Source organism: Liolophura sinensis, chromosome 8, assembly GCF_032854445.1.
Source record: "Liolophura sinensis isolate JHLJ2023 chromosome 8, CUHK_Ljap_v2, whole genome shotgun sequence".
In the NCBI taxonomy this organism is placed as follows: domain Eukaryota; kingdom Metazoa; phylum Mollusca; class Polyplacophora; order Chitonida; family Chitonidae; genus Liolophura; species Liolophura sinensis.
The window spans coordinates 47,779,843-47,798,521 of record NC_088302.1 but is presented as its reverse complement, the minus strand read 5'-3'; the positions used below and the strand labels follow the sequence as shown (position 1 = coordinate 47,798,521).

General features: G+C 40.4%; 1 protein-coding gene across 1 annotated transcript; it reads left to right on the top strand.

Annotated features, from left to right (window-relative positions):
• Positions 1 to 13,304: 13,304 nt before the first annotated feature.
• LOC135473615 (uncharacterized) lies at positions 13,305 to 18,136 on the top strand. The gene is made up of 2 exons (XM_064753475.1): positions 13,305 to 13,317; positions 16,392 to 18,136. The coding sequence occupies exons 1-2, from the start codon at positions 13,305 to 13,307 to the stop codon at positions 18,134 to 18,136; spliced, it is 1,758 nt and encodes a 585-aa protein (XP_064609545.1).
• The last annotated feature ends 543 nt before the right edge of the window (positions 18,137 to 18,679 follow it).

The following is an 18,679-nucleotide window of genomic DNA, read 5'->3' as shown; positions in this document are numbered from 1 at the left end:
AAAAAGTTGATCAGCATTCATTCCTGGAAACATTTGACCCAAGCTGATACAGAGAAAATAAAACGTGAATGTTACATTTTCTGGTCACATAACTACACTACATTCTCTCATCATTTTTCTCCGTGTTGCTAGCAATATGCAGACATTTAGATTCTAGTATTTGGGTAATACGGCCTAATTCATTCCTAACTTCAGAGGGATTTTTTCGGTTAGAATATTTATGACCACCCTATAAAGTTTCGTTTTGTGCTTTGAAATTTTGAAAAACATTTGAACAGAAAATCAATTATCCATTAATTTTGTACTGAATCCCAGTACAGAGAGGCACATTAAAGAGCGACTCATTACACGTGTACACTTCATAAGAATTTCTTCAAGGGAAAAAAATATCCAATTTGTCCATAAATCCCACATTAAAAATTCATGAATTTGTCTACGTTAAATTAATTCAGCGTTAATAGATAAAAACCAGCCATAAACTTTAATTGATGGCTTTACAAAAGTGGGTCTTTTCCAAAACGATATCAGGCCCAAGTGATATGTCTGATGTTGAACGGCAGCTTCGTGGTTCACCTCTCTGTTACCGTAAAACCAGCTGTAAGGCTTTGGCCGATTTTGTGTTTTGTTTTCTGCCTCTGTATTAGCAGGTAGAAACTTTGATTGTCAGTTTTACAAGTGATTCTGTTTTATTGTACATCAGACCGAGGAGATACTGTTTGACAATGCAGATGTGGATAAAAAACACGCTTCTTTTTTGCTTCTTCTGTGAAACAAGTTTCTCGAATGGCTCTACTTCCAATATGGAAATGGGTCATACAAGCAGTGCAGCCGTAGCACAACATAACAACCCCTTTAACATCGTTCTTCGACAAGCACTATTGCAATCCGCGCTTTTAACCGAAGTTCAATTTGAGTTATAGCCAACACAAGTGCGATACAAGAATTAGGTCTCGCTGATCCACAGAAAAAAATGCTTTCACATTAGGGCTCTTCATTAAAGAACTTCATGTCGATGAGTAATTTGCCAATTTGCAGTACTGCAATCCAAGCTTCAGCATTCAGGTTTCTTTATATGAGGAGTCCCTTAAGCTGCGCTCGTACAAGTCGATTGCCGTATTCGTTGCAGTCGCACAACAAATGGAGGCTTGGACTACTTACTGGACAATCCCGTAATGGCCACAATCTTGATTGACAAGAACCTGTTCCGCTCGGTGAAAAATCAATACATGCTTTAACAAAGCCGGTGTATTTAGACGGCAGACTGATAGGAATAGCTGTGCAGGATTTCTTAATTCTTATATATTTAGAACAGATTTATTACAGTGCCTGAGAGACTGGCGTCTCACAAGAAAGTATGAATGATAACAGAGTATTGCCGTTCCACTGCAAACGAAATAAAATCTGCATAAGTTCTCCCCGGCCTGTGTGGACTATTAACGAGTGTTTCTGTAAATAACCCACGGCTGCAGACGTGCATACCCCATGTATGTGAAGCGTCACGTTTCATGGATTTTTTTTTTATCAAAAACATTTACCAACGTATTGATTAGGTATTGCTTATGTTACACAATCGCATGTCGTGTCAAGGGCTTACTTAATAAGAATCTTGTTTAAACAGTAATTGTCTGGAAGATTTTTGACACTTGGGATCTATTTATGATATCATATTTGGTGGATTTTATAGATTTTTATTGTACCATGTGCATTTTGAAGTAGACAAACTCGTGCATATTGATGCACACACAGATGGTACACCATCTGGTTATATTCTATAAAAAGCTGATAGTTTATGTAATTTATGGCCACCCTTATCTTTACCTACATGTGAGTGAAAAAACTGCAGGTTATTTTCGTACACTATGTATAAGTTGGATTTATGTTTTACATTGTGCTTAAAAATATTTACCTCATGGCTGGGGGTTCCCGACAATTAGAGGACGACGAAGCCTTGTGGCGTTTTGTGCAGTTTAGCCTTAGTTTTCCTCCAAATTGGTCTGCAAGTCTATGTCACATGTGTGAAAGTTCGTCCGTAGCTTGCCAAGAGTTGACGATTTAAACCTCCGGTTTTCTTCCACACATAGCCTGGTTTAAACAACTTTTCACCTGATAACCTCTTCAATGATTTATTTGATTGCTGTCAAACGCCATATGAAAAACACCTTTCACTTATTCGCCGATTGCATTCTTTTATTTTTTATGAGAACAGGGTGCACGGGGAACTGATGAACTTTCCCACGTGTGACGTACAGATACGCACACCATATTGTTAGATGTAGTGATCTCCAACGAACGTAGGGTTGTTCAAGCAGTGACTCAAGTGTCGATGGCCGTTTGTCAAGGCCCCACGATTAATGGAATGAATGAATGAATGAATGAATGAATGAATGATTATGGCTTAACAACGATCAATGGAAACTGGGAAATAGACAAGCTGTACTCCTGAAATATAAATCTATCGTGAAATTCTGCAGTTTAAAAGAAATTCAAAGCAAATCAGATACGCCTAACGTGCAACAGTGACTTGATCCCTTTGAAAACAAATGAGGAAATCAAAGTTGGCACTGAAAAGATAAAGTAACATAAGTGTAAGAAATGCTTTCGCTGCTTAGACGAATAGATTAAGTGTAATGCATTACAGAATGATTAAGTGTTTCATTACCTAAACAGATTAGGGCATAATAATTGGACGCCGGGCTTCTGTAGTTGTGGATCGTTTTTACTCTGGGACATTTTTTTTCTCGAAAACGTATGAGTGTACACTACACCCGTATCTCAAGCATGATTAAACACATGGTGTTATTCGGTTTAAAGTTTAGGAATTACAGAGATCAACATTAAACCCATTTATTAAGCAAGCAAAAAAAAAATATCACGTAAAAGATAAGTGTGTCTCTTCATTTATTTTCCAGTTAGAATTTAAAAACACGAAAGTAAATTCACAGTTATGTAAAACGATTGATGGCCGAGAGTTGAACGAGGCGCTTGTCCTTTGAATGACAGGACGTTAGAGTTGTTGGCTCTTTGCTAGCCTCAAACGAGGAATTTTGGAGATTCCTGGGCTTGCACTTTTCAAGGAGTTTCGCTGACAAAAAGTGGTCAGCAGCGTTCTTAGTGCCGTTAACATGGTCTTACATGAAGTTTATAGACGTCCACCAAAATGAAATACAGCTAATGTTCCAATTCGCTACACTCTAACAAATCATTTTTTGCTTCAACAATCGTTTATTCCCCGCAGGCTAGACGAGGCCGTCGGTTGAAGGCTGTGGGATACGAACTTGTTCAGGTACAATAAAATTAGCCAACTTTAAGTATAATTTGGGAACATACAGGCTTTCTCGAGTGCCAGGCGCCGCCCAGGTAAAAACAAGATAATTCTCTGGTTTATCTTGATTTGTTAGAGCGCACCCAAGCACCTTCGGCCAGAGCGACGGACTTCTCCTTTAATACAAACAGCACTACCGTGTCTACCAGCTGGAGAATAAACTATGTACCAATAACAAATGCATTCTTCACTCAAGGCGAAAACCTAAGTTTTGAACGTGGGTAAGTTTGTTAGTTTTCACAGAGATTGTTTTCTTTCATTAACATAGTAGTCTACATAATGCCACACATTTTACATATTTAAAAGTGATAAAAAATATAAGATAAGGAAATAAAGAATGTATTTCATGATGAAAAAACTTTACCAAAATACGGTACTATGCAGGCTTTCCATCAGACTGTTTTTTGATATCTTGGCTTGAATTACCATGTTTTCTTGACTGATAAAGATTTCTTAATTTAAGTTTACTACGCTGAGTATAACAGAGTTTTGCCAGAAAGGACACGTTCTTTGTGTTACATAACACGCTCTACAACATAAAGATGTTCATCTAAATTACATAATCCACGTGTTCTTTGTGAGTTAAACGCCGATCAGCTGAATATTCAAATAAAGATTAGTCTTAATCTGTGGTATACTCTTATTGAGGTATAAAAACGCAATGATTATTTGTTTGACGTTCAATGCCGTATGTGTATATGCCACCTTAATGTTGGGGCCTATGCCATACTCATGAACGATTATAGGCTTAAAGCCTCTTAGGCACCATATTGATGGAAGGCAAGTGAACTTCATGGAAGACGAATTAAACGGTTAAAGGACGCTGACAACCGCTTTCTGGCACAGCGCTCTGTTGGCATAGCCGCATATACGTGATCAAGGCAGATACAAGGCTTGAGATACCCTTCTGATCTATAATCATGTTTGGGCGCATACTGACGAAAAGTGTCATGCCATGCATGTAATGAAAATGTTGATATTATATGTTTTACTTGCACAACATAGTAAAAATGAGGTCACACCAATTTCCTCTCAGGAAAAACTAACTGTTATCCTTTTATCTAAGATGGTCTTACATATTTATCTGGCTTAACCTTTGATCTCGGTTTTCTTTCATTCGATAAGATCGATATAAGAGCTATCATAGTTTCTATTTACTTCGCTGATAAAAACGTAATAAATTATCTGAACGAATGCTATGCACAAAGTGACCCACCCATTCTACCCGTGTTCAAATAACGACGACACACTTAGTCATTCAGGTTAGACATAAGTGTTTTTCCTTTTAGTAAGAGTGAGAAGAAATGAACATATTCTGTGGTTTCTGTCGTTTTTCCATTGTAATTTTACACGAAAGATGTCGTCATAAGCTCGTCTGATGCATGTAACACAAACAATTATTTTGGTTAAAGTAAAGACAACACAAAATGAAACAGAAAACTTGGTTAGAAACCACAGAAACGCGGAAGGGACATAGTTTTGTAATTCTTATTTTTTTAGCCTTCTAGAAAAACAGACAATAAAGAAACTGTTCTGTTATGTGTGGGAAATTAATTTCCCTTGTTTAGTTTTTCGGACGTGCTTGGTAACTCTGTATCAATTAATTCTAATGTGAATTCCTACCGAGCCCTGGAATACGCCGTATTATAGAGAAATTGGAACAACAATATTGCGTCACTCAAGCCCTATACTCGTCAATCTGTATGACTCAAAAGTACATGACGTCACAGCGGAAAAGGGCGCTTTCTGAAATTATATAAATAGCTCTCGCCTGATTGGTTGAAATCGATAACATGGCGACTGTTTCGATTTTCTCAATGAGCACGCTTCGTAAACTTTCACTGGGATACTTTTTCGATACATATACACATTTTATTTATACACGTGTTATTTTTTTAATACCTGCATGTGAAATACCAGAAAGACATATGCCTATAAGACATATGGTAGAAAGGCACATTTATTCTTAACTACACAGGCTTCGTGGGGAGAGCCTGTGACACCCTTTTTTGCCTATTTGGAAAATTTAGGGACAACAAACCAAGTTTTGTCCACATGGCATGCATGAAAAACAAACATTATTACACTAACAATGCAGTAAATGCCATTAAACAACACACGTGACATTAGAATATATCCGCATTTTATTTATTTTAATTTTATTGCATTCTTGTTTAATGGCATGTACTCGAAAATATGCATATATTTGGCATATTGTAGAAAACAAACAGACTGATGTCACATTGAAAACTTCGACCGATGGTATGGCAATGGCGTGACATTGCTAAGAAAAAGAGGTAAATCTACACAATGTATGGTGAAGCGTGAGTGAGTGCTCGGGGTTTAACGTCGTACTTAATTTTTTCAGTCATATGACGACGAAGGAGTGTATGTCATGTGCCCTCTTGCTGCAGGACGGATTTTCGCCGCTCTTTTATCTAGTGCTGCTTATCTGAGACGCCTTACTGAAGGCAAATAAGCCGCCCCGCCCGAGCCACTATCCTGATACGTGTCAGTCGGTCGTTTCACTATAGCTTTGTTGCTGGACGCCAAGCGAGGAAGCTAAAACTTCCTTTTTTTAAGCTCTTAGGTGTGACCCGACCCAGGATTGACCCTGGATGTACCGCTCCCGACGCTGACGCTCTACCAGTAGGGTGAAGAGAACAGGCTCATGGTTACTCGGCACAGACAAAACGTGAGACTGATGCATGGGGTGTCCAGCAACCGTTGTCTGAGAATGTCACAACAGTCGATGCCTGATCCTAACATCAATTAAAATCAGAAACACTGAGCGAAATTCCAGCAGTGATGATTAGAGCAATCAATTAAAGCCCGTAGTTTGAACAGGCATCAGTACATCCGACCTCCTCACGCTGACGCACGTCGTCACTCTGAGCGGAAAATCTCATGAAATTTTAATACTCTCTTTATCGTCTCCAGAGGCTTGGGTTCAGTGATAATCGTCTTAGGATTATTCATGATCAACACCTTCAGAACTGACTCTATGACCATAAAAATATCCTCCCACGTTTCTAAAGGATGCCTTCGTTCCATACACATTACAGTGAGCGGAAATGTACGGAAGGCCCCACTGACCAAAACGCGATGGGGTACCTTTCCCCGCCTGAAGTTATCCTGACTTAACCTGTTCATTCCCACCTTTGTGACGAAGATTTCTTGACAAAATGGTAACGTATTACATTACAAGAAAACAACAGGCAATTCTGCTTTGACCCGAGACGCCATTGTCCAATAAAAGGTACACCACTCGAGTAAACAATGAACAGTATCCTTGTGTTCATGCCTTAAAGAAACGGTCAGCTAAAAATGCGCCGAGGTGTTGAAAGGTATATAAATACAGCAAGAAATTATGCTAAAATTATTTACATGCATACCTTTGGATTTATTTATACAATTATTATAGCTTGCTATGTATTGGGCCATTGTCTATCATAGTACATGTATTTAAACATCTTTACATGGACATTTACACGTACGTGTGGACCTATATTAGATTTTATGTAAGAGCCCACTTACATCCCTCTTGAGACATGACAATTACTTCGATATATAGATATAAATATTTCATTTTTAATTAGAATTAGCATCATATTATGTGTTAAGGAACATGAATTTATATGTACAGTTTAAGTGAAAGTAGAAGCAGTTACAAGACTTAACAACTAACGCTGTGAGGAATGCTGTTTTCATCAATGTCATAAAACTGTCTGTTAGTAGCCTACACAAATTTTTCGTCACTGAGAATGCTGTTACTATAGTTGGCCCCGTCCCCCGCCCCCCGTCCACTACCACCAACACCCACGGCACCCCACACACAATCACCCCATATCCAAATACCGCATCCCATCTCACAAGCAATCAAGCGGATGTGTGAGAAATGCCAGTGGTTCGTATACACAGTACACTGTCCAGTAATTTCAAGAATACTTAAATCCATGTACGCGCAGAGATCATGAGCGCAATTTAGGTTTCTGTCATATTCTGATACATACACACATGGCAAATAAAGGTCTTAATAGTTCAGGACACAGAAATGGACAAACTTTGGCATAAAGCGACACATGCAGTCCGCCTGCATGTACCGGAAAGTATCGTGTATGCCATCGAAACACTGTAACTGGCGGGCGAGCTAAGGGTGGACTTGAAGGATGGGATCAAAATATGATGTTTTTATTTTCCAGGAGACTTTGATATACCCCCATTATGGCGGTTCTGCTATGATTGAGGACGTTAATGTCAGCACTGAAGCATGCTGTATAACCACGTTTAATCCGCGCCATACTTTAGCAATTGGGGTGAAAGCTTTGGGAGAAATTAATTTCCCCGCTCAATTAGAGAGATTCATAGTCATGGAACGATGGGGATGTAAGGGGATTGTTTGAATTTCCCCAGAGGCACCAGTAATTTAGGCTGATTAAGTTAAAATCATCATAAAATTATCTAATTGTTGCTTCATAAGCTTTGATGAATAGCGTTAGCCTATCACGGAAACTGGCACGGAAATTAAAACCGACTCTACCAACAAAGAGTGGTGAAAGATTATGACAGTACTGGAAATGATGAAATAGAAAGAGCTCTTGAACATTCATTCAAGATAGATTATAGGCTTATGTGACCTTCTATATTGCTTTAAAAGGGAAAGTATATACATGTAGCACTGCAATATTGCAAATGCCATTCTGTAATATTTAGTTAGAAATTTCTTGTTTGTTTGGGATTTATGTTTTCAAGTATAAGCTCACGAAGGAGTACATAGCCAGACGTTGATGTATCTAGAGATCCTACAGTTATTCGCTGTGAGCTCAAAAGCGCACAGTGAGTATGGGTGCGTTTTTTGCACAGCTGTCATTCACTTTGCAAATTTCTTTCTTTATCGTCTTCTTAACCTCCATATGATGGTTAAGGGTGCGTTTTTTGTACAGCTGTCATTCACTTGCAAATTTCTTTCTTTATCGTCTTCTTAACCTCCATATGATGGTTAAGGGTGCGTTTTTGGCACAGCTGTCATTCAGTTGCAAATTTCTTTCTTTATCGCCTTCATCACCCCATATGACGGTTAAGGTTTCATAACTCGGTCAAGCAGTGACTAATATGCTGAGTTACACATTGCGGTAAGTCTTTCCCACGTTGGAAGCTGTGAGGTTCACACGGAACCTGAATGTTTAACTATGCTCCTGTTGCATCGAAAGAAATGACATTCACTCAATGTACATGGCTTCATGCAGAAATAGGCTTCACAAGAAAAAAAAAGCCCCCATAAAACTAAAAAAACAACATTATTCATCATCATCATTAAACCCAGGAATCATTTTCATGTCAAGGAGGTATAAACGTAGATATTACGACCAGTTTTTAAGCTATACTGTGGTATCTCTTACTGGGTACTGCGCATACGTTCTATTTTCATCACTGTCACCGCTATAAAAAATTTTATACAGAAATTCAGGAGGTGTTATTAAAAAGCCCAAAACCTTTTTCCTATTAATTCTTGACATACATGCTTCCCTTTGCCTCGGGTTTATTAGTGGAGCAGAAGTGGATTGCTTTTGAGTAAACCAACGACCATCGACAGGTACCTGTCAGATTAACTGACACTTGCAACCACAATGACTTAGGGTCTTATATAGTCGTTTTAAGCATGTGAACCAGTAAGCTCCGTATATATCATTAATCGTATAGATATATGTATACTTGAGTTTTTACATCGTACTTGACAAATGATGACGAGGAGTCATTGGGTGTGTGTATATATACCCTGTGACAAGGTGAGTTCATGCCACCAAAGTACTGCCGCCACTGAAGTATTATGCCGAGAACACCAGGCATAACACCCCACTCCGCCACATTATACTGCATGACAACAGGCCCGCCAGTTCTGTTTCCTTGCTCTAACCTTTCAGTGTTGAACGGCATTCTTCAATGGAGGATCTATTCTCAAATGGATTGCTGGCTGGATGGGTTGGTGGCGAATGCTGACGTATAGATGATTGATATACACGCTGCATGTAAACTGATTCATCATCTTCATGTTCATCATGATTATTATGATAATATTAATATTATTGGCTGATATGGTTAAACCGCTGGCTCGCTGCTAGAGTCAGACCCTTGACCAATAAGGTTATGTGTTTTAATTTAACTACCGCTTCATCTGGTAAGACTTTAAGCCAAGAGGATAGCTCACTACAGTTCCTCCACCAATAAACCCAACCAACATCATTCACGTGAAAAATGGTAGAGTCTGGCATTACACATCAATCCAACGTATAAAGAAATAGATGGATGACTGATTGATTGGTCGGATTGATTGATCCAACGGAGAATGGATTGTTGGACGAACAGGCAGACTGATAAGAATTTAATCTAGATACACAACATGGCAACAACGGTGAAAGAAATCCCAAAAGAAAGATGATTGCTAACGAAAGCGTCAGTTCAGCGGAAGAAAAAAAAAGCCATAGTTGTGCAAACAAACGATCTTTATGTATTTCAATTCTGGCAATAAGCAAGAAATATCGACAGTATTGGCGGAGAAAAAAGAGGATGTCAGCGAAGCGACTCAGCTGGTTTCTGAGTGTAACAAGGATGTCCACTTGGGAACAGTTCAGTATTTCATGGGAAATCAGGACATTGCTGGGGAAGTATCTACTTTTTTCTTTTCTTTTCTTTTACAAAAATGATTTTACTGACGTAAGAGTTAGATCAACAGAAGATTTCCATGCAGAAAGCTTGGTTTAGTTTAACCCATGGTTTCATACAGCTCAGGTTTGCGTGCCATTATTTGGGACCAGAAAGATTTGTTTTTTGTTTACTGTTAGCGTGAATTTCGCTTCTGTCAGTACTTTGAGAGAAAGATACTTTTCTATATATAAAAAAATTTGCCTGGTTCATTCCTCTTTAGTGTTCTCGGAAATATACCGGTCACATACACCGTATAATAAATGTAATACCATCAGTTCACGTTCAGTACTATATACTGACTTATTTTCGGTCCAATTAACTTGCTTTTTCTCCAAGTAGGCCTGATTGACCATGACCTTCTGACCTGACACAGTGACCTTTGATATGGCATCAAAAACACACAGAGTAAAGATTTGGCTTGGTACGTTTAGAGATAAGACTTGGCGTTAAATGTTCCCAGAGGATTGAATTGGATCAAGATTTGAGACACTGAATCTTGGTACTGGCCCAATGGCACTACACCAGAGAGGTTTTGCCTCGCAGTGTATATAGTTACATACACATCACTGTTTAGAATCAAGACATTTGAAAACGAAGCATAAAGAACAGCTCACACAGAAAGATATTAAGGCAAGCAGAACCGTTGGCAAAACGAATAGGTAGATAGATAGAACCCTTGACATAACTGATAAGTAGGCAGACAGAATTGTATGCAGAAGGGATAAGTAGGTAGACCATTGGCTAAACGGATAAGTTGGCAGACGGAACCGTTGAGAAAATACCGTATATGGAGGCAGGCAAAGCCATTGACAGAACGGATAAGTAGGTAGGCAGAACCGTTGAGAGAACGAGTTGGTATACAGTAAACAGAACCCTTGACATAACGCCGGGTAGGTAAGTAAACAGAACCGTCGACAGAAGGGATATGTAGATAGAGAGAGAACTGCTGACAAAACAGTTAGGTGCATATATAGGTAAACGGGTTGGCAGACAGACTAGATATTGGTTGTACGAAAAAACCGATAAGCGCAACCAGGCTAAATTGTAGGCAGAACGCATAGGTAGACAGACCAAAACAATATTAAAACGGACACTGGGTATAGAGAATTGTAGGTGCATGGTTACTGAATAGATAGATGTGTAGCCGTGCTGGATAAAAAGAACTCCTGGCAGAAACGATACGTGGTAGTTAGAATCGCGGATGGGTGTGTAGAATACAGAAGCGTAAGAATAAAGAAGTTAGTGAACAGAGGCTTAGACAGAAGTGATGGTAGATCTAGAGTGGAAGTACTAAACGTTATCATCATACAGAAGCCTGAAGATGTAATTCCTTTTGTCCTCCAGACCGTGTTCATTGGGTTCACTGTCTGACATACAGGCATGTAGTGAGCACTTTTACCACTATTCTGCCCAAATGATTGCTTTCTAGCTTGGCGTTGCAAGAACTCCGTCCTTTTACTTATACCAAGAAACTGAACAGGAAAGATCCGTATCGGTGTATTAGTGTTAAAGGGACGGAATCAGGTTCAGTGAAAGCGTAACGTTGTGGCCATGCCACAACTTGTTCTGCCAAGGTCCATCTGGTGCTGCTGACATCCTGTTGGTATAAGAAGGCTCTATATATTCTATCTCAACTTATCAACGTGTCATCTTACACGTGTTGGTCCCTAAGGTACAGCTGGGTGACTAAATGAACCCTTATAACGTAGCACACAGCCTTCGTTCAAGATACCAAATTAAATTAGCGCCCACTGAACAGCAGGTCTCTTAACCTTGCCTGACTTGCTACTGTAAGGACGGCTGAGCCCCAGGGAGGCAGCTGAGTGTATGAGGGCTCCTGTATCCATCAAAGCGTCAATCTCTGGGAATAGACCTGCCTCTGCCAAGGGCGATAAATATGAGCCAATAGGCACGTAATGCCAACAATCACAGCTGTTCAAACTGAGATAAAGATGGAAACGCCATTTATCCGGAAACACAGGAGTCCCAGTATAGTGCTTCCATGCAAGTAACAGCCCAGCAAGTTGGCAATGTATTAAGGAAGCTACAGAGTACCTCCGTTGTTTATTAACGTGATCCCTAAGGTGACAATCCCCCATACCCTGCAGGGTGCCATACCATGCACTGCCAGATTATTCCAAAGGGATAATAGTGGCAGGTAAAACTTTACTATTGAACCTCGTCATACAAATTAATTGTTCAAAATTAGCAAGGGTTTTGTCGAACCTAAAGAAACATTTGCGTTAGAAATAGCTGTAAAATAAATTGCAAGGTAACTAAAGAAATATACTGACCGTCAAAACTGATCTCTGATGTAATTTCTCATGCTTTAAAGAAAAATTCTGGAGCCTTTCTTGAAATACGGACACGTACATTTACTGCCTTCTTCTGGATCACTAACTGAAAAAATGTTTGGGCCAGTTAATTTCATTACGAAGCAGAGGTGGAAAGGTCACGTGGAACACTGGCAGGCGACAAAGTTGGCTCAGTAAACACTATGATGTGTCCTTGTCACAGTCTCTTAACTGGATGATTAATCCGCCAGAGCTACAATATGACATGCCTCTAGTTCATGACTTGGCACCATGCGAGAAACACACGTAAAGATCTAATATACCAGTTAGTTATGAAGGCATATCACTGACATGGTAGTTACGTACGTCATGCTGGCTTCCTCACCTGCTGTACGTGGGAAGGTCCCACAGCAACCTGCGGATAGTCGTGGGATTCCCCAGGGCTCTGCCCTGTTTCCTTCCACCATAATGCTGGCCGCCGTCGTGTGTGAAATATTCTTGACTACGGCGTAAAACACCAATCAAAATAGATCAAAATAAAATAGTTACGTACGTCAGTATAACATTACATTGTTTGACTCTTTGTACACACAAGACTATGTTGGCTGAAAGTATACATTGTGACTTCGACCTTTGCGACTCTGCGTGTTCCACAGGGTCAGGAAGATCGCGGAACACTTTGGAACCTCAATTTCTGTGACCTTCGTGACCCACAGAGAGCACAGAAGGCACTGAAAACTCTGAGGGCGCGGCTTCGCGTGTTCCACAGGAGCACGAAGGTCGCGGAGAACGCGGTTGTAATTGATTTTGATAAAGCCGTGACCTCCGCGTTCTAGAAGGTCTCAGCCACAATATCAGACGAATACTTGAAGAAATATACCTTGCTACCAAAAAGCAAATTAAGGATACTAGCATTTAAAATATGTTTTTAAAATATATCTAACTTTTGTATTAGCGATAATAAAGAGAAAATTGTTAAAACAAAAATGGGCGTCACAGGTAAGCGTTGAAATTCGGCTTCATTTTATCTCTTTTAGCGTTTTATTCTAACTGTTCATGTAAATACTTTAGACGTAGCAACTTACACGCTGACTGTATTTATGAGTTAGAGGAGATTTACTTATTATTAACGAATCACAACTGGTCTGTCTGGAGCTCGATTCGAACATCATTGGACATGGATTGGTGACCAGTAGCCGTTTTACACAGTGTTCGTTTTCAGCAAAGGGCATGGAGAGGTTTGTTCCGAAACTGCAATAACACTTCGCTGTATAGTTCATCACGATACACACAAATGTGGTATATTGCTTATTATAACTGGATAATGTGTCCACCTATATAATATACCACGATGCACTCAAATACGCAATGCTGGCGTAAAATTACAACTGGGTAATGTGTCGATGTATGTACCATGATACACACAAGCAGGCCACGATGAATATACAAACTGAACAGTACATCCACTTATATGATATATCCCGAAAAATTCAAATATGTCACGTTGGTTATTCCAAATGCCCCCCCCCCCCTCTCAAAAATCTTCCCCCTTATACTACGGTACCTGTTCCCTCAGATATTACATGCTTCTTATTACAGTTAGGCAATGCTGGCCATTCCACGTGTGTAATATGTCAACCCGTTGTATACCACGGTCGGTACTCACACGTGTTCTGTGTTGATATGTCTGCATTCTGGGGACAATATCTCGTCAGGAGGGATTCGCAGCAGATCGCGCGTAATCCGTCAGAAGCTCTTCCGGGCCTAAAGTAAAGTCTTGTTTTCACATGTCACTTTTCTGTAATTCCATGACTTAAATTCCATCAGAGCGCCGTAGGGACTAAAGTCATGACACACCTATATTTTCACTTTAAACCACACTTGACTGGGACAAACGAGTGCTCAGATTTTATGTTGTCACTGAAGAGTTAAGCTGTAGGTATGAACTCATACAGTGTTCGACTAAAAGCGAGAAGACATTGCCACTCTTGTTGTTTATTAATTTTTTTTATTTCATAGGAGTTTAGCACCGCACATAAGAATATTTTACTGACAAGACGGTGGCCAGCGTTATGGTATGAAGAAACGACCATCTGCATGTTGCTGACAGACCACAGAGGAAGTATCAGCTGGACTTGATCTCAAAGCGATCGCATTATGTGCAGCTCGTGGGTCATTGTGCTGCACTAGCAGCACGGAGGCCCCCGACACGCGTGTCTAGGGCAGATATAATTATCATTTTGTTTATCAGTGACTCGTTTATAGGATTAATAATAAGTATAGAAAAAAAAAACATGTCAAAAAAAGAGTATCAGTAATGATTTGAACAATGCAGGAATTTTTACACCACGAAGAATACTACGTTTAGTTTACATCAGCATAATGCACGTACAGACTATTCGTAATCCAGACCGGCACGAGGGAAGGTCTTTCAGCAACCTGCGGATGGTCGTGGGTTTCCCTCGGGCTATGACCGATTTCGTACCACCACAATGTTGGCCGCCGTCGTATAAACGGAATATTCTTGAGTGCAGCTCAAAACACAAATCGAATTAAAGCTGTTACGTTCCTTACAGCGATCCCGGGGACCAAGCATCAGAGCCCAACTGAATGTCAAATAAAAATCAATGTGAAAGTGTCTCACTGAACTAATTTGCCATTATCGGAAGAAATTAAGCCTTGGAAAACACCTGTTAACCAACAGATGCTAACACACATAACGACGAATAGCTTTATTCACCTGCCGAAGTACACATACAGCATCACAAAAATGAAAAATAATCAACTGGGTTTGAACCGCACACCACCAGCTATCATATACAATGCGTCTGGTGGTGAAAACCACCACAGCGTCTTGATCGCGCTAGGCCCTGGCGATCGCCGCACCTAGTTAAGTATGTAGATTTCATAGGGTCCCATCTGGTTTGCTTGGGCTCAGTTCAATTTTGAGGGCGGGCGAGGACAGATTGCATGTAGGTGACAGGAAATGTTAGGAGACTATAAAGACATGAAATTTTGGTCTAAACAGTTAGAAGGAGTAAGCGGTGTTGTGTGTTGTTTTCTGTAAAAAAGATCTTCAGTCCAAAGCCATGGAGTACGGTTTCGTAGTTACTTTTCTGTGCGGCATCCTACAACCCGTCTCTTTCTGATGGACATGTAAGGTCTAGACCTGAATAGAAACTGGAAACCACGATATTTCTTTAACGGTTGAATTTGGCCTAATAAGAGTAACATGTTTTGGGCTCGTCATGACTCAAGGTGTGGATAGATTTCTCGTATATTTCGCCATGGCATTGGACTTATATTCCTGATAGAACGAGGGTATGGGGAATGCCTTAGGGATTGTTGAGAATTGCCCATGATGCACTGTGAACAGGGCTGGCTTTACGTGCAAACATTGAAAATTGTCCGTGGATAGCTATGGACAGGAGGGAGAGTTGTTCATTTCTCGGTTTGAATGACAGGCAGGTAGCTTACCTGCAGCACATGTATAGTAAGTAATACACAGTTACCTCCAAAAGCTGTGTTAAATGCACAGGCTGACATTTCTATTTGTGAAGTTGAGTGGTGTCATTTAAATATTTCTAGTGAGAAAATTATAGATCATAGCTCTGTTGGCATGCACCAGAAACTACATGTCATGGGCTACAATTTGGTGCAAGTCTCAGAATTGTACCTTTCATAGTTCTCGAGTTACAGGCCATTGAAATTACGTGACTGAAAAAAGTTTTTGACTATATATCAAATAGTTACAAAGATAGGCAAAATCCTAAAGCAGATTCGCAATCAGCGTTACCAAAGGCACCAGAATACATGAAATTATTATCAAAATTAGACACCTTTTAAGACGTCATAAGTATGATCAATGGCGAGCTGTCAACGTTTTCAATGTATGTTCAAATTTTTTTTCAAACTTCTTAAAACTGGGATCACTCTACAAGTATATCATATTTCAAAAGAACCCGTTCGTTGCTTCTTGAGAAGAAGATTTTTAGTGGTTTTAATCAAAATCCAAGTTGGCCACTTTGTCACGAGACCAAAGTTAACCAAAAACAGCCCAAATTACCTCATAGCCTTGCTTAAGTGGCATTTAGAAGTCGGTGAGGGGATACTCCTGGCCGAACTGAAGAAAGACAAGTCCATAACCATAGCACCAGCTGATAAAGGAAAAGCCGCAGCCATTCTTGACAAAACAGATTTTAACAAACTGGTAGACAACTTACTAACAGACCAGTCCACATACCGAACCCTGAAAACTGACCCCACCAACAAGTTTGACCGGCAACACAGATCCCTCCTGAACCAACTCAAAACCAGTGGTGAGATCACACCTGAAATCCAACGTAAGTTAACAGTGCAACACCCCCGTGCACCGTATGCCCGTGCAACCATCAAAATCCACAAGGACCCTGTAAAAGCCAGGTTACTGATATGCTCCAGAGGAACTGTCTTCTATAACACTGCCCAGTACCTCACGAGACTACTATCACTATGGTCTAAGGCTGCCGACTCCTTTATCAAAGACTCAGCTGACTTCTGTAACAAAATACGTCAGATCAATGAACCCTGCAAACTTGTGAGCTACGATGTTATTGACCTATTTACCAATGTCCCAACTAGCCAAGCCCTAGATGTCATAAGAGACAAGATAACAACCACTCCACCGACGACATCCCTATCCCCAGATAATATCATCCGCCTACTGGACTGTTGCCTGTCATCCACTTACTTCACTTGGGGTGACACAATTTATGAGCAGATCCATGGCCTCCCCATGGGATCCCCACTATCCCCGATTGTCTCCGAGATCTACCTAACTGAACTAGAGAACAAAGCCTTAGCCACGTCACCCATCCAGCCCATCTGTTGGATGCGAAAAGTGGACGATACCTTCGTCGCACTTCAACACCACCAAGATCCATCTGCCTTACTTGACCACCTAAATTCACAACACCAACGCATCAAATTCACCATGGAAACTGAAAAAGACCAACAAATACCATTCCTAGATGTCCACGTGAAGAGAACAGCGGACGCTCTCCAAACCACAGTGTACCGCAAACCGACCCACTCCGACCAGTACATCCACTACAAGTCCAACCACCCGCCCAAAACCAAGACCGGCATCATCTCCACCCTCACAAAGAGAGCTAAACTCATCTGTAATAGCAACTTAGATGAAGAGATCCAACACCTGCGCACAGTTTTCACCCACCTGAATGGATACCCAGCAGACCAAGTAAATAAAACCATCCAGAAGTCCTCGCAACCTGAACACAATCAACAGCCTAGAGTCCACGTGGAAGGCCCCGGTATACGAATCAACCTCCCCTACATAGGTCCAACCAGCCACAAAATAGCCCGCCTAATAAAACAGACAACTGGAATAGAAACAGTCTTCAGAAGCCTGACCACACTAAAGACCCACCTACATGCCACAGGAAAGAAGACACCAACCAAACCCCAGCCTCCCAAAGGAGTTGTCTACCAATTAAAATGCAGCTGCAACAACTCCTACATAGGTGAAACAGGCAGACAGCTTCAAACCAGAATTAAAGAACACCAATCATCAGTACAGAAACTTGACTCCAAATCTGCCATATCTGACCACATACATGAAAACCCATCCCACAACATCAACTGGAATACAGTCAGGACACTTAACATGAATCAGCCCCATTGGAAGAAACGAAAACTACAGGAAGCCATCCAGATTAAGAGATTAAAGCCCAGCCTGAACAGAGATCACGGCATCTACCTCCCCTCAGCTTATGATCTGCTAATCCTCCAAACCGCTCAGGAACCCCACCGAGCCTAGTCAGTACCCCAACACTCACCCCAGGACACCTTAATCCCCTGAGGACTGTTTACCCTCTTTTTGTTTTATCTGTTGACATTTGCTTCTCTTGCCATATATAAGCGCAGTGGTAATTTTGATGTCATTCACTTGATAACGATGCTAGTATCTGCATCGAAACGTTGTGTTAAATAAACCAAGAAGTTGTACATCCATAAGAATGCCTTGTCCAGTGTATTACCTCATAGCCTTGTTCCTAGTCACCAAATTTCAACAACATCCAATAAAAATTTTTATAGCTCTTAAATCTTTCAATGAAACGGAAAAAAGATACTAAAAATCCAAACGATTTCAATATGTGACCCAGCACTAATAAACAAATAAAATTAATAATCCAGTGGTTAGATTATCTTGCAAATAAGGAACCTTAAAAGGAAGCAAATGCAAATGCTATGTTAGCCACAATGCAGAGGAAGTGAAGGTGTGCAATTGCACTCACTTCCTATTGAAATAAATTTAATTATTTCAATTGGTGTTATCGCAACCTTTTGCGACAATGCAGTA